Source organism: Rhinolophus sinicus, chromosome 15 (genome assembly GCF_057876585.1).
Source record: "Rhinolophus sinicus isolate RSI-liver-muscle chromosome 15, RSI-T2T, whole genome shotgun sequence".
Classification (NCBI taxonomy): Eukaryota; Metazoa; Chordata; class Mammalia; order Chiroptera; family Rhinolophidae; genus Rhinolophus; species Rhinolophus sinicus.
Window position 1 is genome coordinate 39,773,550 of NC_142515.1, and position 23,683 is coordinate 39,797,232.

Here is a 23,683-nt window from a genome sequence, read left to right on the forward strand (position 1 = left end):
ATCTCTACAAATTTTTTACCACATCCATATATACCTTTTCCCCTATACATTTGTATGTATATTAAAGAAGTACATCATATATATATATATATATGTATATATATATAGTTATATATTTTAGATACATAGATAAATTTCAACCTACATCTTTTTTTAATTTCAGCTTCATCCTAGGCCATGATGGCTAAGAAATCATGAGTTTAACGTGCAAGATATATATATATATATGTACATATATATACATATATATATTCCTAATACACGTTAAAATAAATTATTATTAAGACTAACACTCTTCAAACTTGCATTCTTTGTATAGCATATGTATTTGGGAAACATTGAGATAAAGCATAGAAACAACTAAAAAAAAGTAATCATAAAAACCATCATTTTAATAATTAAAATCAAAATAAGAAAGCTGAATATTATCTTCTCTTATTGAACAACAATGAACAACAGCTAGATTAGAAGTCCTATAGGGTTAATATTTGAAATGAGAACCAACATGCCCCTCCGTGTATTGTCCCATCCAGTTCTTAATTACAAAGAAAAAATAATCATATCTAATATTAACAGAGTGACTCACTATGTCCTCACACTTGTCCTAAGAGTTTTTGCATGTACTTAATCTTCATAACAACCACATGATGCTGGTCGTTATATGATCTCCATTTTCAATTTGATAGGGAAGGTGGTATGACTGTATTAACTCCCTTTAGGGAGGGTCTAAACAGTGCTCACGGTGGAAGACTCCACATCTCTGACCCTGGGAGCCGCAGAGGGTTTCTGGCAGCCCACGCACTGAGCAGCAGGAAACATAGAGAAGAGAAATAATCATCATTTAGTGTGTGAAGGCCAAGAGACTACTTCTGATCTGGCTACAACCCCAGGCAGAAGCAGATGCTGTATTGCAGCTGTTAAATGAGTCAGTCAGATTTAAAAATATCTCTTTCTGATGTGAATTTTCAAGTTTTTCAAAATTTAAGTAAATCTCTATCTGCAACCACTTGAGATGGACTGCTGAGATCTAACTAAGTAATCAGTTAGCCATAGTCTTGTGGATTTGTTAATTTGCACTCTAGGGTTTGCTCATCGTGGTGGGCTCACAGGTCGCATTCAAGGTACATTCCGAAATGCCACACATCAGCCTTTGTTGGTTTTAAAAGTGAAATGAGCCAAAAGCATGTTTGTGATTCTAATGAGGCTCAAGCATTTGAGTTCTCAGCCAGCCTCACACAGAGAGCCACCAAAACAAAAATAAGGAACAACCCCAAAACATCTGATGGATACACGGAGGTTCAGTTTGGGGTATGTAGAATTTGAGCTCCTGAAGGCATTCAGCGGTTAGCTATGGGGTCACAAGAGAGAAAGAACACAGGTAAGCCTGAAGTCATCTCAATAACTAAGCCTGGGGAATTAGATGGGCTTGCTTGCTCAGAGACCACAGAGACAGGAGAAGTGCTATCTCCAAGGTTAGGATGGACAGAGTAGAATGAGGGTAAATGAAGAGGGATTCCAGGTTGGTGAGGCTGAGCTAGTTACTGAGTGGGGGGAGGCTGGCTCTTCCAGCAGGCTTCTGGGTTCCAGCTTCTGTGGATGGCCCCCAGAAACATCAGGGAGCAAAGAGGGGTGGGAAATTTATCACTGTGAAAGCAGGGCTGGGCTTGATGACAGGCACCCTGCTGATCCCAAGAGGCAGTTTGATCATGTATAAAAGCATGGGCTTTAGGCTCAGAAATACGTAGATCAAAATCCCAGTTTTATCATAAGTGTGACCTGGGACACATGATTCAGTCTTTTTCAATCTGCTTTCCCACCTGTACAATAAGATTTCATTCATTCAACAAACGTGTATTGACTATCTACTGCATGTTTCAGGTGAGAATAACAATAGTATCTACCTTGTAAATTGTTGGGAGGAACTTAAGAGGGGAGCTGGCTGTGGGAGGGAAAGACAAGTTCAGTTCTGGATCCTTTAAGAGGCACTTTTGGTTATCCAGGTGGAGGTGCCAAGTAGGCCCTGGATATGTATACAGATGGAGCTCAGGAGACAGAGTCTAACTGGGTTCAACGTCAGCAGCATGCACTTCCCCAACCCCCACTTCTGGATTGGGTGTGTGTGGGGGGGGGCTGGTAACAGTGAGCCTTCTTTTTGTTTTGAGGGAGCCGATAGATGCAATGGCTATCTATCGCATCAATAGATTAGGGCACTGGGTTAGCTGAGCAATGAGAAATCCCGAAATACTGCCTGAAAACCAGAAAACTAGTAGGTTGGTGTAAAAGTAATTGCAGTTTTTGCAATTATTTTTAACCTTTTAAACCGCAATTACTTTTTCACCAACCTAATACATGGATCAAGAAGCTTCACCTCAGATCTAAACTTATTCCTTGTTTCTGCATTTTTTATTACAATCTTCTAATTAAATTTTCATCAGTAAATACAGATCCAGGTTATAGGTTTTTGAGTAGTTCTGAAGGTAAATTCAACCCCATCACTCCTGTTTCCTAGAGAATTATAGAAGGATAATTTTGGAATTTATTTTTTCTTAAGTCACTGTTATTATAGTATGCCTAACATATACAACACTTTTTACCGAGTAAACATAACATTTAAATTGCAGAAATATACAAATCCTCAGGGTATGTTGTAACTGATTATTTTAAAAACCCAGTAATAACTTACATACACTTTCATAAAAGACTTTTAAAGTTCTTTTTAGTACTTTCATTGTTTCAATGATAAGGAATACATAACCTCCAAAGACCTGAACACAGGAAAATTCCATTGTTATTTGCATAGCATATTACTTACAATATCATTTTGGGAAGTGAACTCACCCAAGTTTTCAGTATTATAACAATATTCAATAAATTTAAGCATCTAGGTGAAATTCAATAAATATCTTAAATATGCCTTAATTTCACACTATCACTAGCTTAGCAGAGGAAAGTCCCAGAGGAAAAAAGGAGGCAGTCAAGACCACTAGGTACAATGGGGACAGGAAGCCACAATGGCAGGTAGTGGGTAAGGAAGAGAGGCAGCCAGAAAGCTGTAGGGGGAAGAAAAAGAAGAAAAACAGACATCTTGGGGGAGGGGGAGGGGGAGAAGAAAGGAGGGTCAAGGTAACAAAGGTTGAGCCTGTTCTGAGGGAACATGCAGTGGAAGTGAACTTCTAGCCCGCGGAAGACTGAGGTCTTCACACATTAGTGACTTCTACCCTAAATCAGAACCGTGCTGTGGGCTATGGTAACATAACATTCTGAGCGCAGGTGTGCGATCTCCAGATCTCTGTTATACTAGGAGAAGGAAGAAATCCATTCTTTGTATTGTTTTGTAGTAAAACATTTGAGGCAGGGAGGGATAAGTCATATTTTTAAAGGCAGTTTTTATATAGCACTGAACCAAATGCCCAATTTGGGGAGGAAAGAAGGCGTAATCTAGACAAATCTACCAAGTGATTGGATGAATCTTTTCACTTCCTTCTGATTACTCACGACTTATTCCTTTGCCTCTCTGCACAGCGTAAAAAGAACAGTCGGGAAATAACCAAGGAAAGTGGCCAGTGAACAGTGTCTGATCTCCGAAAACATCTTTTTCCCTCCCTGTGACACAAAAGTGGAGCAAAATGCTCAGATTACAGAGCTCTGCCTGAGCTGTGGACCAGGGACAGAGTGAGCATCATCCATGGCAGTGTCCAACATTTAGAAGTGCCACCCTGGTATACACAGAGAAAGCTGGGTGTCGTGATGTTGATCATTTTTCAGCCTAAATGACTCCCCAGATCTTCTAGTCAATTCCTGCACCATTGATCATCTCAGTAGTACAGCTGATATACATCTGCTATTAAGATGACAAAAGCCATTTTGCAAAAGAGGGTTTTCAATTTATGAGCAGATGTGCTTTGCAAAGCAGAAGAAAATTTGAATATACAAAGCAAACAGGAAGACTACTGAATTAAATTCCAATCTTCAGTGGGGGCTGTATTTTTCCTAGGCTTCCACATTAGTTACAAAAAAATTAATCAAAGGCATTGGATCCCCAGAGCCACACAGACAGAGCTACAGAAAAGCATAAATCTCAGGGAACTGGACGAGACAGAGAGGTTGTCGACCATGGACTTGGGGGAGGGGGGCAGATGGGGAGGGAGGACATCTGGAGCAGTGTCAGACACCAAGTATCATGGCATGCCATCGGGTCACTTCTACACTATACTCTTCATAAGTATGGAAAAACGAATAACCAGAAACAAAGGTTTAAAATGACTACAATATATGGGAAACTACATGCAGGGGAAGATGGGCATATGAGAACTCTGTACTATCTGCTCAATTTTCTATAAACCTAAAACTGTTCTTAAAAATAAAATCTTTTCATTAAAAAAAAAAAATACACGACTATAAGGCTACTCGTTAAAAGCCTAGGCTCTTGAGTCAGAGCCACGGGCTTGGTCTGAGATGCCACAAGCTCACTCTCACGCCCTTGGCCAGGAGAGTCTCGCAAACTCAGAATCCTCATTTGTAAATAGGCGTAGTGAGGAAAATGGGATAATCCATGTTACCACAGTCCTTGGCCTGCCTTAACAACTGAATTTCAAAAGTTTTTAAAATAATCATCTGGAAGTTTCAGCTGTAGGACTGATTTTCTCCTTCCTACAAGGCAGTTATAGAAACGGCCTCAGAGAATTACATTGCCATCTATGAATTTTGAAGTCATTTTAAAAAATGCTTTCTTTGGAGAACAAGGGGTGAATGTGAAGCCCCCTCTTTCAGAGATTATGAAGATGGTTATAAAAGCATCAGAGAAAAATTATTAACAGTAAAGATCTTTGCCAGCCAAGTTATGTCAGTTTTAGCACAAGATAGATTTTATGGTAACAAATATAGTCTCAACTGTAATAGGATGTAATTACTCAGCCATCATCTCTATAGATTATTGCTGTTATAAATATGCTTTGCTTAAGGAAATTAGTGCAATGTCAACCATGCAAGATCCTAGACAGGACTTAGGCAATGAACAATATTAATGTCATACCCACAACTTGAAAGTAGTTAGAAATTATGATAGAGCAGATATTTAAAAACATATATAAGCAGTTAACTGGAGGAAAGGTAACATAGGCTCTAAATATGGCAAAAATGCCCAGCTTTTTAAATGTTAGCTGACATTTATTGAGCATTTACCATGGGGGATATGCTAAGAGCCTCATATGCAGTTACTTATATCATTCTCACAACAGTCCTAAGTAGATAATATTCTTTTCCCCATTTTAAAGAAAAGAAGACTGAGGAATAGAGAGATCAAATAACCTGTTCAAGATCACCCAACAGGTGCATCAAATTCTGCAAGTAACCATGCTTCTGAACAAGGCAGAGTCAATGAATATAATTTACTTGGGCTTTTAAGAAGTCTATGGTATGGTTTTCATATCAAAAATTGTTTAAACAACAAAATCAAGTGATGATTGGGTTAAATGTTTTGCAGTGGATACGAAATGCACTTAGCAATATGCAGCCAAGAAGAGGGTTGAATTAGCATCTTTATGATGGACATGTCAGTATTAATCCTTGCAAATGGATCCTGGATTAATTTTATTTTACATTTCAGAAATGACGAGAATGAGGGAGTTGAGTCATGAGTCCGACTTTGCAGATGATGTTGATATTTTTCAAAGATAAACGCTAAGCAACCACAGAAAAAGCTCACAAACCATGAGGAGCCTCAATATGGCAGATAACCTTCATTGTGGGCCAATAGACTGTGCAACGGGGGAAAACTAATTCATATACTCTTAAGTAATAAGCACTAAATTATTAGTTTGATAGAGAATGGAATTTTTAAAGCTCTTATGGAATACACTGATATGATTTTAAAAAGGTCAAGAAAATAGTGTGCATCTCCAGGAAAAGTTTGGAAAACAATCCAATAAGCATAATTGTTTTGAATTATTTTAAAAAACACCCTCACGCCCATATCTTTTTAGGTATTAATTCCATATTTTTTATGTATTAATTCATTTTTATAGAGATCATTGTAGTTTCACAAGTAGTTGTAAGAAACAATAAACACAGCACTACTTGTACACGGCCCAATTGCCCCCAATGGTATCATTTTGCAAAAGTATAATACTTGTGCCCATATTTACAAGTAAGAGTCTACTAGTATTTGACTCCACCTGGAATCCACTATTCAGGTCAGGTAAACGCACATCCAGAAAGGCATGGGGGCCTAGAGATGGTTTAGATCAGAAGAGCTGACATGACTCTGGGAACAGAGGGGCTGTTAAACAATTACAAACCTAGCTTTCTTCAGTCTGACAAAACAAAGTCAAGGATGGCTAAAGAAACAATGACTTTCAAAACACCTTCATTATATAGAGGGTAGAAAGACTGACTATGGGCTTAATTTCAAATCCTAATATATTGGAACTATGGGAACTTAACACTTAGGCTGGATGGCAAATAGAACAGTATAAAAAGCCCTTAAACTGTGGATTCTGACTCGGGAACCCTCCAGCAGCTCCGCTTTCCTCCCAACCCCCATGCCTCAGTAGCTGTGGGAACTTTGGCAAGTTATATTAACTTTTCAAGTTTATTTCCTCAGCTTTCATCTGGGGATCATAATGGCACATGCTTCATAGGACTGTTGAAGATAAAATAAGAAAATCTATGTAACAATGCCTACCACAAATGAAGAGGTCATCGTTGACTAATGCTGATGTTATTCATTTAAAAGATTGGAAAAGAGGATTTCCAAACTATTGACATTTTGGACCAGATAATCCTTTGCTGGGGCAGTGGAGCGGGGGCAGTCTTGTGCACTGTAGGATGCTCAGCAGCATCCCTGGCCTCTACTGACTTGATGTCAGTAGCACTCACCCTCCAGTTATAACACCAAAGATATCTCCAGATATTTCCAAATATCCCCAAGGGGGCAAAAAAAAAAAAAAAAAAAAGAGAAAAGAAAAGAAAAAATCAACCACTGCTTTAAAGGAACCAACTTAGGACAAAAAAAAATGAAGTACTACTTTCCACAGTGGTAGCCATTTTTTAGCTAAAGCAACCAGTGGTGCATACTGTAAATATAAAAAGATTCAAGAAAGATTTAGAAATAACACACACACATACACACAGACCCATAATGAATAAAGTTCCTAAAAGATAGTTGGAATTCTGTGCACTTCCAAGGTTGAAGTAATCGAGACCCCTCTTAATGACTTTCAAAGACTGTCTGGGTCTCCTGCCAGATATAATGAAACCTTAAGTTATGTGGATCATCAGCCCCACCTAGTGGAATAACTGAGATGCTCCCCGGCTCCAGAAATCCAATTATAGACTGCACCTGCAGCAAGAACACGTTTCTCAGCACCCCTGGAGGAACACTATGTTCTAGAAAGTGTTCCTGAATCTCCCTGCACCTAAGAATCACCAGGGGAGCTTTCCAAGCATGGAGATTTTCAGGTCTCATTTTTGTATTTTAATTTTGCATTTTAGGGTGGGAAGCCCACGTATATGTAAGCTTAGTAAGCACTTCCAAGTGATTGGGAATGTCTAGTCAATTGGACAGTGTCTTAAAATGCGAGAGAGAAAGTCCTCTTTGACTCTGTTCCACCTCAATTTCAACTTTAAGAAGAGACCTACAGACCATAGAGAATTCTTTCAGGGAATAATTATTGACTGTAAATAGATGTACTACATTAGTGCTCTCTAATAATCAACATTAACAACAAGGCTCTTGCCCAAATAAAAAGTTCCATTTGAAAATCAAGAAATTAGAATAGAAGAATTAATTAGGTACTTCTGTGGAATTATTATTTCTAGTAATAAGTCTTCAGTTGTCTCCAGTGACAGCTTTTGCTACAAGCTCCATGCCATCAATCACCCATGGTCAGACAGAACAGGGGTGTGGGGACAGAGCCAGGAGTGCAGTTTCCAGGCTCTTGGCCTCACATGGAAAGGTGCTCACTCGGGTTGTAGATGGCCATCAACTGTGATTGGATGGCCTTCAGCTGTGGCTAGTTGGCCGTCAGTTATAACCAGTGAGCCATTGGCCACTAGTATAACTGCTGTGGCTACGCTAGCAGAAAATGGGGGCTAGCAAGAAGATGGTGGCTGAGCTAGCAAACACGGATTGCAGCTAGCAAGTGGGGTTGGTTGGTTGGCAGAAAAGTGGGCGGCAGGTTGCAGATCGTGTGGCTCCTGCTTCCTGTGTCTCCAACCCAGCCGCCAGCGAGAATATAGTGGTAGCCTCCCCTATCTATGGCCCCGTGGGTGTTCCTTTTTGGTCTCACCATGTCCTGCGTTCTTATGTGGGGAGCAGGACCAGAGACCCCACATGACATCCCACGTAAAAAGGGGTTACTATGCTTAGTCATGTGAAATGTCAGGAAGTCCCCATGCAAATGACAGGCAGTTGAAACAACAATCCTCATTCCATTTTCCATCCGACAGCACCAGAATGGACGCTTACTAATGCCACAGAGGAAACATTCGCTACAGCGGGAAGAGGCTGTTGATTCAGTGAGAGGAATTTTGAGCCTAAGTATTGTGTGAGTTTCTATGTCACATTATGCAGTTTACCACCGACAGGTAGGGTGACTAGGTGTCCTGGATTGTCTGGGACTGGGGATGTCCCAGCATCTGGGACTTTTAGTGCTAAAAAGTGGGACAGTCCTGGGCAAACCAGGGCAATTGGTTACCCTATGGACATGCCCAAAGCTACTTTTCGGGTGGTTCCCTCTCTATCACTTTTCCTTAAGTGCCTCTAACCCTTCAAATCTGTCCCTGTCCCCACCCTTGTCCAGGACACCATCCCACTCATTTCTAGCCAGCAGACTTGGTGCTTGAACACCTTTCTCCTCCTGATGTAAATGGACTGAGCCAACTGGTCACAGACCCTGAGTTCTAAGTCCATGTGGCCTGTGAGACGTTGTCCATTGATAAAACTGAGGTGAAGCAGAGTCAAAGAGAACCTGAGAGAACGCAACCTTCTCTCTCTTAATTCAAAACACTGTCCACTTGTATAGTGGTTTCCAATACTCCGAAGTGCTCATGACGTAGGCAGATTCCAGGACTTCCACCCCAAACTGTCTAGAGATGAATACTGAGAATCACCAAGGTTAAAAACTTCCTCGTAATTATTATACCGTGTGCAGGAAGGTTCAGGAACACTATCTAGAACACAAGGCCCATCCAGGGCTGCCATGAAATGTGTTCTTACTGCAAGCGCAGTTCATAATTGGATTTCTAGAACAGGGCAATGTTTTAGGCATCTTAAACAAGATGGGACTGAGCTCTGTAACCCATAAACCAGAGTTAAAACCTACTATTTTTATGCCAAAACATAGAGACTACAATACTTTGCTCAAACCATCATTTCAGATACTCAGTGCGAAAGTGAAACTTTACTTAAGTCACATCCTAATCAAGTCTAAAGTAAGTTTGAAATCTATTTGAGTGACATCAAGTTATATTTATGAATGTTTGCTTTTAATGGTTAATTGGTAGCACATTATAGCCAGATATTCCTGTAAAAATTACCTATTGGATTTTGTCTTTGTTAGACCACTTATTGACATCAACAATTACTGACTGAATATTTATATACATGTAAAGCTCAAAGCTAGATGCTAGACTTTAAGAGAAAATGTTAACTTACTATCATCTTTTATAGACGTATCCCATCTGTGCTAATATTATGCAATCACAGTCTCATCAGGAAAAAACCTAAAGTTTCCAGATGTTCAAAGATCGCTCCAGAAATGTTGACTGTTGAAACTGCTGATCTAATATGAGAATAAATTTCTTCCTTCTGAGTGACACATGGATTAGAAAATGTATGGTCTTCTTATAAGTGTGTCTTGGAAGCCAGTGAGACCAACCCTCACCCCATAAATTGTGAAAGTCTCTTCCAAATGCCTGTCACTTTGGCAACATCTCTGCCCAATGAAGAAACTCCCGAGGTCTCTGAGAACACCTAGTTTCCAGATTGTATCAAAGGGTTTTATTTAAAAATTAAAGAAAACCATGCATCAAATAAAGTATTGCAAGGTTCAACACAGGGGCTGGCATTTCTTCATTTTTTCCCATATCAACTCCCATGCAGTCATTTTAGCTAAAGGAGACTCCTGATTCATAAGCTCCACAAAGACGAAAAACATGAGGATGTGTTTTATCTTTGGAAACTTGCAAGAGCTGTTGTTGCCTAGTGCATAAACACACACACACACACACACACACACACACACACACACACAGTGAAAATCTCTTTTTCGTAGACATCTCAGATTCACCTACATTTTGGAAAACCCAGCATGCAACCCACAAGCCTCCGCTGCAAAGAGCCTTCTATTTCTGCCATGTGACACTTAACATGGAATACATTGACGGTTCCCTTTTATGGGGAATTCCTACATAAACTCAGTGTTCCGATATTGTCAAGAGCATTAATAAGTTTGTTCAAAATCCTATCCATCTAGAATGAGAAAATGCAAAACTATTCTTGACTTTTCCAGAAAATAAGACACATAAACACATACCTAAAAGTCACTATTAAAAATATATATACATATACCCATATCCAATACTCAACGAATATTTTATTAAACTCTCTTTGCCAGATACTTGTGTAGTATACAAAACATCAGATAACTCAAAAGTTCATTTGAATTTGGCCTGAGGCTTCTCTGTGTGTTTTGTATGTTGTTTGTTGGGGCTGGTGGAAGAAGAAGGGCATTGTCTAATAATCTGACTTACAACCCTAATTGGATTGACATTGGTTCCTGCCCAATTTTACTTGTATCTCATCTGAACACAATGGCAATCAGAGCAGTGGAGCTCACCCGGCAACAAGGACAGCCAGCTGGCCACCTGCATCCATTGGGGGGGAAAAATGACAACTTCCTAGCACGGTTACAGTAGGGCTCAGTGTCCTTACTATGAATAGTATTATTTCACAGGTGAGCTTAAGGATTTACTATAATAGATATAAAGTGCTCAGACCAGTGCTTAGCTTACAGAAAGTCTTCAAAAATAATAATAGCTACCATTAGTAGTTATTAGACACTATTATAAATAAACATTCAAAAACTAATGATGCCTATTTTGCCTGCTTAGACCATATGGGTCTGTTTTAAACAGTGATGTCTAAATGTACTATCACTAATGGTACTGAAATAGATTACTTTTGTAAATCTCTTCCTTTAAGGCCAGGTCATGAAGCAAGCTCACCTAAGCCTATTTTTACCATTGATCCGGAAACCAGTCTGCAAACCTCTGACCCATTTGTGTTCAAAAAGATAAGCTGTGCTCTCATGTCTACTCGTGTAAGTTAGGGTTTCTTTCCTGCCTAAGTCTTCTGGGACCTAATTTGCCTTCTGCTTGCTAGCCAACCTATCATCCTCTGGATTAAAACTAGAGAAACTAACAGATGACTAAGACCCAATTTTGAGACTTTTCAACAGAAATTAATGCTAAAAAAAATGAGACAGAACAAGACAACATGGAATCAGAACGAGCTTTACCAATCACCTCCACTTTCCCTGTGCTGATGGACCATCTTACAAGCAGTTAAGAGAAGAAAGGAAGTAGCAATGATGAAACTCCCCCATCCCTCAATACCTCAAAAATACCATAACTCTCAAAACGCATGAGTTTCAAGCACAGATTATCTAAATCCAGTGATATAAGATAAGTACACCATTTGTTTGTCACAGGAGACCAAACAGGAAAATGAAGACTAGGAGTTGTGATGGGTGCTTTTCACCTGACACCCATTTTATGTAAGCCTGACTCTTGGTCCCCAGCTGGAGAGAAGGATCCATGTCACAGCACATCTTACATCCTCCCGCTTCCTCTCAGCTCTCCTTTTCCCACAGAGGGACAGGTTTAGGATGAAGCAGCAAGTTCAACTATCTTTGGAGTTCAAATGAGGACCTCCCCCAGAGCCAGCCTCTTACCTGCAGCATCTGCTTCTTCAGCAGGCGCATTCTGGGGGGATGCTGGGGCTGGGTCCTTGACTCCGTGCACCTGAGCAGCTTCTTCCTGGTTTGTCAAAAATGCAGAGCACAGATCAGTTTCAAGGGCTTGGAGCTTCAGCAAGGAATTCTGCCAGCAAAAGCAGAACATCGGGCTGGCTAAGTAGATGCTGAACACACAACGGTGGGTCTGCAGCTCTTGTAAGCACCTTTCTCCAGTGCCTGGAGGAAGAGAGTAGCATCCACGGCTGCTTCAGGCAGAGCTGGTTGTCCAAGAATCAGCTATGCATTATTCCACATGCAGCCTCAGTTTCTGTCTCATTTAAATCCTAACGTACATGGATTATATGTGACACATGGGGCTAGTGATTCCGTCAGCAAGAGACGCTGCAGCCAGACAACCAATCTGAGGAGGTATCTGTTTCCCGGGTACTTGAGGCTTTACGCTTTGCAAGTGTTTCATTCATTGTGCTGACATCAGGAGCAGATGACATTAGGCCCCTCCCAGGCTACCATTCATGACAGGCAGTGTGTCTCCACTGCAAAGACTGCAGCAGACTGCAGAGCACAAAGAGTTACTGCTGCAGGGGCCGCCTGGAATCTGGGAGGTGCTTTGGGTTCCCTTATCTACATCTGCGTGTGTGTGTATGTGTGCACATTCATGTGTGTTTTCTGAAGTTACTTCTCTCACATGGAATGTTTGCAGCTTTTATGAAGAGCAGAGGAGAGGGAGTGAAGGAGATGACCTTGGTCACTTAGTGTGACCCAGCCACTGAGGGAGAAGCAATTTATCTTTCAGAGCTCCCAACATAACCTTCCCTTCACCTCCTTCATTTCTCATTTTAAATTTCTCCCATGGTTCTTAATAAGGACAAAGTCATACAGACTGACGCACATATCCTGCCATGATGCAGATGCCCAGCAAGTTAATTCCCCCGACCAGGTGAAAGTGAGTCATGTCTGAGTCCCTGGCAGGGAGCCACTCCCCTGCAATGGGAAGGCTCTGCAAGCCTCAGCTGCTCCTCCACCCACCAGGCTCTGGCAGTGAAGCCATTGGTCCTGTCCCTACTGTGGACCCTCCAACATACACACACACGCACTCTTACTCACGCCCTACCTTCCACATATCCCATTCCCCACACATCCTCACAGCTAACTGCCACCCCCTCACACCCGACTCGTGCACACCCCATCCCCATCTTATACACACCCTCACACCCTATTCCACACAGACTCCTAGTCCCTACACTACACATACTTTCACCCACTGTCCTCCACACCCTTGGCCCATGCCCCATATTTTCATACTGTACTGCACACACACCGTAACTCCCAAATACCCCCGCCTCCACCCCCTAGCGCTCTCCTTTTCCTCACACTCATCCCTTCTATCCCCTACACACATATAAACACCTTACCTTATACACTCTCCCACACCCTACCTACTGCACACCCTCACATCCAACTCCCACTCTCACACGCTATTTTACACACACACACACACACACACACACACACACACACCCATTCATACTTTGCCTCACATAAACACCTACCCTCAACATCTCCTCACACCCCTGCCCTTCCCCTCACACAATACCCTCTGCCACACACATAGCCTCATCCATTCTGTTGGTGTGAGTGAATATGAACCCACAGCAGTGTTAAAGCTACTTATCGAGGAATATCTTAATCTGTTGTCTCTTGGCCATTTTGAAAGTGCCAGGTGCCTAAAGCAGGCTCAGACATGGGGCGAGATCTGGCACAAACCTCATCTGTGCTCAGGGGCTCCTGCCAGGCAGCCCACAGCTTGGAAGAAGCATCTACCTTAGAGCAGGCCTTGTTTTACTGTTTCCTCCTCCTTTCTGGGATTTTTTTCCCAGCAGCGGAGTGTGGAAGCAAGATCCCAAGGTGGCTGACAGGTGGTGCAGAAGGCATCAAGTTTCTAGAAATGAAACATCTGGGAGGCAAAACAAACAATTCCAGGCAAGCTTCCTACGGGAGGACCTTGGAAATCAGAGTGACTTCTTAAAAAGAGCACAACTATTCAAAAAACTTAAAAAAAAACAAAAAACAATTCCATGAGAATTTAAAATGGTGTAGCTGCTATAATACAAAAGAACAGTATGGTGGTTCCTCAAAAAATTAAAACTAGAACTATCACTTGATCGGGCAATTCCACTGCTGGGTATATACCCCAAAAGAATTAAAAGCAGGGATTCGAATAGTATTTGTACACCCATCTTTATAGCAACATTATTCACAATACCCAAGAGACACATATGAACTAAACTGTGTCTCCCTTAAATTCATACCTGTTTCTCTGAAAATAAGACCGACCCCAAAAACAAGCCCCAGTTAAGATCATCAGCCAGATGGACACATTTAGTACATTATGACGATGTTCCAGAAGAAGATGACATGACTGTATTTGAATAAATGTAGATTGTTGTACAGGAAAAATAAGACATCCCCTGAAAATATGCCCTAATGCATCTTTTGAAGCAAAAATTAATATAAGACCTGGTGTTATTTTCAGTGAAATACTATATAAGGCCCAGTCTTATTTTGGGGGAAAACACGGTATGCTGAAGCTCTAACCCTCCAATATGACTATACTTGGAGATGGGGCCTGTAAAGAAGCAACTAAGGTAAAATGAAGTTATAATGATCCAGTATGATTGCTGTCCTTATAAGAAGAAAGACAGAGTCACATGCGATGCACACGCACAGAGGAAAGGCCATGTTAGGATACAGTGGGAAGGTAGCCATCCACAAGCCAAGGAGACAGTCCTCAGGAGGAATCCGCCCTACCAGCACCTTGATCTTGGACTTCCAGCCTCCAGAACTATGATAAAATAAACGTCTGCTGTTTAAACCACCCAGCCTGTGCAACTTTGTTATGGCAGCCCTAATACGGTATTAGCAGACTAATACAAAATGGAAGCAACCCAAGTGTTCATCAGCAGATGAATTCATAAACACAATGTGGTGTTTATCAATATATATACAATGAGACATTATATAGTCTTAAAAGGGAAGAAAATTATGACACATGCTTCAACATGCATGAACCTTGAGGACATTATGCTAAGTAAAATAAGACAGTCACAAACAGACAAATACCTAGAGAGGCAAAATTCATAGAGATGGAAAGTAGATGGTGGTTACCAGGGGCTGGTGGGGTGGAGAGGAAGAGGGAAAGGAAGTTAGTGTCTAACGCGTATGGAGTTTCACATTGGAAAGATGAATAAAGTTCTGGGGATGGATCGTGGTGACAGTTGCACAACAATGTAAATTACTTAATACCACTGAACTGTATACTGTAAAATGGTTAAATGGTAAATTATACATAACTTATAAAATTATATATATATATATATAATTATAACATAATATGTATATATTATGCACACACACACACACACACACACACACCGGGGGTGCCAAAAAATGTATACAAGTGGACACTTTGGTCAACGTTGCTCAAGCTGTAGTTCGCCATAACCAAAAGTGTCTGGATGCTGATGGAAACCACTTTGAGCACCTCTTGTAACTACAGAAGTCAAACGTGACTCATATTCACCTATTGTTATCGGTATATACTGAATATTACGATTTTAATAAAGTTTTCCTTTCTTAAAATGTGTATACATTTTTTGGCACCGTGTGTGTGTGTGTGTGTGTGTGTGTGTGTGTGTGTATGATTTACCACAATTTAAAAATAAAAGAAAAGGAAGGAAGGAAGGAAGGAAGGAAGGAAGGAAGGAAGGAAGGAAGGAAGGAAGAAAGAAAGAAAGAAAGAAAGAAAGAAAGAAAGAAAGAAAGAAAGAAAGAAAGAAAGAAAGAAAGAAAGAAAGAAAGAAAGAAAGAAAAGAAAAGAAAAGAAGGAAAGGGAGGTGGGGAGGGAGGGAGGGAGGAAGAAAGGCTGCCAGTTCCTCCTACATATAGAGGAAGGCCGTGGAACCAGCTGCCTTTCGTAAGCTCTGTTTGCTCTTGTATACTCTCCAAAGCAGAAGACGATGTGGCCTTCGCATAGAACTAGAGGGCTTGGCAGCTCTGCTGATACTATGGTCACCTGACTTTGGCCCAGCATCTTGGCTATTCTAAGCCTTAATTTCTTCATCATAAGAAGAGGCGATAATAACAGTGACAATGGCACCTGCTGTAAGAATTAAATGAGGGCAGGCATGAAAAGCGCTTTGTACAGCACCGATATGTGGCCAACACTCAATGACTGGATGTTGTGATTACTATGAATAGCTCTAAACCTCCAGAGGCTGCTGGGCCGAGCTCTGGTCATGTGGGAGGTCAAACTCTATACCAACTCTCAGGCCTTGACTCATCCCTTTACCTCCCAGAGCCTCACCCTCTGCATCTGCCTAGTACAGACCTGAGACTAGAAGACTTCCAAGTATCCTTCCAACTTTAAAGGAGAGGAAAGCAAACATGCATGCATCCATGTTGCACAGAATCTGGTACAGTGTTTGTGGAATTGAACTAAGTATTCATACAATACAAATGAACAGCAAACAACTCACTGCCTAGGAATATATCAGTTCACATTAAGAAACCTCTGAACTCTCACAGAGAGTGAGGTGCAATGTTGAGACCCAATTATCGCTAAAAGTAATAATAGGTTGTTCTCCTCCATCTTCCCCTCCCACCTTCTCCCTCATTTGTACTCATACTGAAGCAGAAATAACACTGAGCATCAAAGGAGAGCTGTTCGCCTGGTTGGTTTATTCTTCTCTGAGATACTAGATAGGAGTAAGCTAGAAGGAAACAGGAGAGAGAAGATGAAGGTCTCGAGGGACAAGAATATACAATGGCAGTCACTTTATGGTTGCCTCCTGTTCTACTACCATCTCCACGGGAGAAGGTTAAACATCAACTGCTATATATTGAGGAAGGGAAGGCAGAATGGAAGACACTGTCCACCAGCTGTCATCAGCTATCTCCTTTCCTCATGCCAAACTGACCCATGACCTGAGCACACCCTGCTGTTTCTCAGCACACAGACAGAGGGTGGGGACCTGGACACCCCGTGGGGGATGGGCTCGTAAAGAAATATTTCTTTTGATGACTAGGGATCTCAGAAGAGGGGGCTTTAACTATGAGCACATACATGTCCTTCCCATGGGCAATGGAAGACCATCCTATCCCATCCAGCCTGTCCCGTCAGGGCTGAGCCCTGAAGAGCCACCCCTGAGAAGGCCCATGGACAGCTTGTACGACACTCCAAGATCATGCCCCCACGCGGATATAATACCACACATGCCACTCCCAGGCTCTGGCCGCTTTCAGAGTACAAAGAGCTGCCCTAGGCTCTGGAGTATGAGACTGATGTCAGCCCCTTCCTCGTCGGGCTTATAGTCTAGTGGGGAGACAGCGCATAAACAAGCAAACATATCAAACCATAATGACAGTTATAACTGTCGTAGGGCTGTGGAGGAAAGAAACGGTGAGCCCAGGGAGAGAGGAAGCCGCTGTTTCACTCTCCAATCACGCCTGACAGTGACGTTTAGTGAGGGAACATGGCTTTCTCTACACAAAAACAAAGGGCAGTAAATTCCCTGGTCCTGATGCTACCTCACTTCAGCCTTTCTCTTACTGCTCCCTGGAAGGCTGCCCCCAGCCCATCCCCTGGGAGCCAGCCTGCTAGCACTTTTCTTGTTTTACCTGCGGCCTCCTTGAATGTGTCTCTAAAATCTGCAGGAAAATTGAATTGAACAAAAGCTGATGAATCCTCTAAAGAACAACAACGACCTCTGCTTCCCCAACTCTCCCATCTAGTCACGAAAGAAGCCAGAGAGAAGTCCATGAAACCTAGGTGTGGTTTGCTAAAGGCTAATTTTTCTCTTTTACATAATGGAAAATATGCTGCTCTTTTAGAAAATACTCCACTCATTTTCTCTCCTCTACAATTACCAGGTCCCACTTTAGTTGGGTTGGAATGGAACACCCAACTAAACACCCACACAGGCTGGATGGTTAAAGACTATTTTAGGGTGTGTTGGTCTGCAATTCACCAGGTGCAGAGCGGGGACAGTTTACTTTGAATTTCTATGAAAAGGTTTAGTGGCACTCTCCCATCCCTTTATCTATTACAAAACTGAATATAGATTCTCTACAGTGATATGAAGCAAACTCAAATTGGAAATCTGCTCAAAATTTGGGCTACAACTCAGTCCCTAAACATCCCCTTTTCTACTTACCACTCTTCTTCCCTGGGTTTTCATGTTTCCTGTGTATATGGGGAGTGTGTGTGTGTGCACACACACACACTATCTTTCCTTTCCATCTGTTCCCTTCTTCCATCTCCCCAGGCTTGATACAGCTGTAGTTGCTTCAGGGTCAAATTTCCATCAAATCATTGAGCCAGTTCTGATTACCTCATCTAAACGGGGCCCCCCAATTTCTCTGTTACCACTTTATTTCCTTCCTAACACTCACTATAATATGTAATTTTATTTGTGTACTTGCTTATTGGCTCTTTCCACCTCCAGAAGGGTTGGAACGATGCCTCCATTGTTCACTGCTGGACCTAGCACAATGAGAACAGGAGGCAACCAATAAAGAGACTGCCATTGTGTATTAATTTTGTTTCCCTGGACCCTTTAGGCAGTACCCAATGTGAAACCCCCTGCTGCCCTGGTTCGGAAACGTTACAACGCTTAGGAATCACTGGGGAGTTTGTTAAAGATGTACACTCCCTGGCAGGGGCCTCTCCAGAGACTCACATTCTGTGGTCCAGGGCAGGGCCATTTAGATGCAGGAAGTCCAAGGTCTACACTTTGAGAAATATTTCCCTATCCTCTAGGGCCTTGACTCACTCTAAATGCTGCCTTGCTTGCTTGCAGAGCTCCACCTGTCCCAGGGACAATAGCTTTTCCCTGACCCCCAGCTCTCTGGCACCCTCATTAGCCTCCTGCCCTGGCCTCCTCTTCAAAGCTGAAGCCCGGCACTAGGAAAGATGAAGCAGGAAGTGCTCAGAAGCAAGGCAGTGTTGTGTCCTGGCTTGTGGCTGCTGTATTCTGAATATTTTTGCCAAAAGAAGTAGGACCACTTCCAATGGTGATGGCTACAAGAAAATGCCACATTCACCATGTCCCTAGGGACAGTGGGCTTTTGGCTATTCCTTGTGGGGCCTGTGTTGTCTATGCCCCAGCAGGCTTTCCGTCCAAGTCTACCTGAAGGATGGCCCATCTCAGCTTCCTCTGCTTGCGATGATCAGCCCTCACTGTCCCGCATTATCCAACGGAGAAACTCAGTGTGAGAGAATAAGCTCTTCACTTCAAGGAGCCCTCTGCTGACAGGAAGATCTGGGTCCTGTTCTGGTGTGAGCAGCGCTTCTTTTTAAACAAGGACAGTACACTGTAACCAAAACCAAATTTCCTTCTAGCCAGTGATTTCAACCTGGGAAGGGGGAGTCCTGTACTTAGTTTTACCTCATTGTGATAGTCTCATTATTTTCACTTTATTAAATAAACAATAAAAACAAGATGTTTGAGAGAGAATAGTACTTTTATCAACTCACATTTTAATTCAGGACTGAGCTTTTCTAGACAACACATTGATTTTCTGGAAAAAAAAAAAGTGTGTCTCATTTTCAATGAAATTGTTGCACAGAGTGCAATAGTTTCTCTGGACTTTCTAATACTTAAACTATGCAAAAGCACAGGTATCAAAATGGACAGACCCTTAACAAATCATTTTTTTCCAGATCATCAATTATATCCCACAGGCTAAGTTCACAAATCTCGTCCATGTTGTAGCCCATGTAGTTATTATTTGTGGCTACTTAAGTTCCAATTTCTTTTAGCCCTGATGCACATTCTGCTTAAAAACTACACTCAGTAAGATGTGTGCACAGTACAGAAGCCCACTGGGGCTTTTAATCCGAAATGTACCATTGGCTCCTTCTGTGTCTGTGGGCAAACCATCCAATTATAATGGCCCATAGGCCATTTCCTGATGACACAACTTTAATTTCCAAAATTCAATGAATATTAGAAATCAATAACCATCCCACTGGATATCATAAAATCACACGCCACATGATACCATTACCTATCTAAGTCTCTAAAGATGGCTGGTCATACTAGAAAGCATTAGCCACTTCCTCAAATACTAACATTTTGTTTAGAAAACAAGAAAGTTAAGCTTTTGCCTGCCTTAAAATATGAGTTTCATAGCCCTAAGTAAACCAACAACGTCCTGAAAACGGTAAAAGATAAAGATACCAACACTAGCAAGGCTAGACTCTAGGATATTGAGTTGATACGTGCCACTATATCCCTGGAAAGTGGGCATGACAAATTTAATTCTTCTAATGCAGCCTCCAGTACCAAACCTGGAGCTGGGTATATATTGGCCTCTCAACAAATACTGTTGAAAGAAAAATTTACTCCTTAGAAAAAAATATCCAAAAGTCAGGTTTCAGGCAAAATTTTGGTCTAGGACAAACAGAAATATATATATTTTTTAAGTTGGCAAAGGTGGAGGGAGCAGAATACATTATGAAAGTTGTCAGCTTTATATTTTGCCAAGTGAGAACATATGGAAAATAAACAAACAAAAAAACCCCTTCCCATCATTTCTGACAAAATGAAAAAATTAAGAATAATCTCAAAATTAAAGAGTATTTCATAGACGTTAGCCTCACGGAAAACTAACTACATTGTTCTTATTTTTCTCCTTTAGTTACAACACAGACTGACACCTGGGAGCCACTGAACTACAAACAGCTCCTTTCAGCCTTCTTAGAGAGATCAGGAAAATAGTAATGTGAAGAGGATTAAATGAAAGAAGGTGTGACAAGGAAAAGGATCGAGATGCCACACCCGAAGAAAGAGCAGGGGCCAATGGGGCAAAGCTGCAGTGGAGTGTGGGAGATGGGGAAGGGTGGTAGGCGAACGGCAAACACAGGTGGGTCAGCTCTGGTAAGTCTTGCCACAACTTCTCTGCTCAGTCCAATACCTCTCAAGTTTCTCCCAGTTAATTCTCAGGAAGAATATGAACTGCTGCTGGCATGGCTTCTGCCTTTTCTGCCAGCACCACTCTAAGGAGTCTCTGGAGGGTGACGACGACAGACCTGATTCTGCTGGAAACAAGAAGCCAGACTGGATAGTTGCCTCTGAATGACAGTGCAGAATAAACCAGGCCTGGAAACAGCTGAGAGTTTCTATGCCCTGCTGTTCATTCAACCGGGAATTAAAACCAGGGTTCACACCATCACTATGTTGGCCAAAGGCTGTCCTCACTGACAGCGAGAAGAAAACTTGGCTAAACATAAATGAATCATAGGACACCATTCCAGCTTCCAGCTGAGGAAGAAATATCGGTAGGGAGGCAAGGTCACATTATCTCAGCCCAGAAAAACCATACCAGAAAAATGCCAAATGACATCTTGCAGTGGTCCAGCACACAGGAAAATTACCTTGGATATTATGCTTCCAGAGACCAGTATTATGCAGCCCAGCATCCACATACCCATCTTCTGATAATATCCCTTCCAGATCCAAAGTCAGAAGTATGGCCTACGTTTAGCCAAACAGCTTATTCCAAACCCCAAGGTCACAGTGACTGGGTCAAGAATGGGCTACATGCCCCAAAGCAGATAAATGAGACTCACATATGGAACTTCTCAGAGGTAGAAAGAAGTACTTTTTCCACTGGGTGGTAAGCAGAATCCTAGAGACAGCCCCCGGCATTCTTTTCTTTAACCATTTTTTTTTTTAACTTTTATTTATTTTAAGTGTTTTTCCAGGACCTATCAGCTCCAAGTCAAGGAATTGTTTCAATGTAGTTGTGGAGGGTGCAGCTCACAGCCTCCCATGTGGGGATCGAAACGGCAACCTTGTTAAGAGCACAGAGCTCTAACCAACTGAGCTAACTGGCCGCCGCACCCCCAGGATTCTTATACCCAGGTTATTCAAACATTAATACAGGCACTGCTATGAAGGGATTTTGCAGATGTAATTCAAGTCCTAACTCAACTGACCAAGAATACAATTTGGGTGGGCCTGACCTAATAAGCTGAGCCCTATAAAGGCAGAGAGTTTCTTCCAGCTGGTGGCAAAAGACAACATCAGAGAGATTCAGAGCACAGAAGGATTTAGTGTTGCTGGCTCAAAGATGAAGGGATCCACGTAAGGAGGAATACAGACAGCCTTTAGAAGCTGGGAGTTGTCCCCACCTGATGACCGGCAAGGAAACAGGGATCATAGTCCTACAACGGCAAGGAAGTGAATTCAGGCAACCTGAATAAGCTTGGATGTGGAGTCTTCTCCAAAACCATGAGCCATTGTGGCCAATGCCTTAATTTCAGTTTTGTGAGACCTTGAACTGAAAATCCAATTGAGCCCACCCAGATATATGACCTACATAACCGTGAACTGACAAATGTGTTTGAAGCTTCTAAGCTTTTGGTAATTTGTTACACCGTAATAGAAAACTAATAGGCACTGGAATTGCTGGCTATAAGAATGCACCCTAGAGAGTAGTTGACCTAAAGATAAAGTCCATATAGGAAGGCAGAGACAAGAGATGGCATTTACATGACAAGCCTTTAATCCCTGGATCTAGTCACGCATAGAGCCTATCCTGATTCTAAAATTGCAGCTGTGTGAATCAACAAATCCTGTTATTATTAAAACCAGGTTGAATTGACTTTCAGTCACAAGGAAAAAAATCCTGATGCTTGCAAAAAAGAAAAAGAATCCTCAATCAATCCTGAATTAAGGCCCAACCCTGTAGACTGGGTTTACATTTCCATAGAAAAGCACAGCTACCTATTCCTACAGGGAAAAAAAAAAAAATGCCCTTCAGCCAACTCAGGAGTACCAAAGAACTAAGAAAGACTCTTGCAAAACCATTTTCTCAACATTAAAACAATTTTGAAGGAGAAATACATCTTGGACAAAACAGTAAGTGTGATAATGGCTTGCTGCCCAGATATCTTTGTGCTAAAACTATGGATGGTAATTAAAAGACAATCAAATCCTTCACATGTAGACACACATATGGACACAGGAATACAGGCTCAAAAAGGGGCACTGTAACTATGCAAATTGGTCTACTTTTTAAAAAATTAAAGTATGAAAGGATTCCTCATAGACTTTAAAGAGGATGGTATCTTTAATGTCAAGGGTAACGTGGAGCCATTTTGATGAGCATAATTCAACAAATAAGGGGTAATAGTAACATGCGAAGGAAAAATGGATTTTTCATATTGATTTTAGATAGATAGTCTCTTTCTTAGCCAGCTAAATAAAATACAGATGTCCCTTTTATAGAATAAGAACTGTGACTACAAATTCAAGGTTGAACTTCTTGTTATTGATAGTAGGTCATTACTGAGCATTTGTTGCATGCTAATAATTTATCACATTTGTTTCCTATAACATAGACCCTTCCTGAAAATTCCAATGGCATTCCTAAGGGTTTTGTTCTTTTATGGTAGAATCTCAGTCAGAACGCAGGACAGCACGAGACTAAATCCAATCTCACTGTGAGCAACTTCCTCTGGTTCTTGATACCAATCAATGAGTGATACCACACACAAATCTGAAAATGCCCCAGTTATTTTCGGTAAAGTCAAAGAAGCCAGAGGGGTAGAACACATCTCTAGGGTGCCCTGTAGGGTCAATTAACACCTAAAATGCATGACCTTGGACCCACTCATGCTGTCCTGTTCAAGCATTTTC

At 41.6% G+C, this 23,683-nt stretch overlaps 1 protein-coding gene across 7 annotated transcripts in view; it reads right to left on the minus strand.

The window, feature by feature from the left end:
- Positions 1–23,683, minus strand: part of FAM13C (family with sequence similarity 13 member C) — a 110,204-nt gene that overhangs the window by 25,006 nt on the left and 61,515 nt on the right. For 6 of the 7 annotated variants that reach the window (XM_088791993.1, XM_088791991.1, XM_074339443.2 and 3 more), the window contains one exon: positions 11,955–12,039. In XM_088791993.1, the coding sequence (XP_088648119.1) occupies positions 11,955–12,039 (85 nt within the window). Of the gene's footprint in view, positions 1–11,954; positions 12,040–12,181; positions 12,988–23,683 lie in introns of those variants that run through there. The other variant, XM_088791992.1, reaches the window with a different exon arrangement.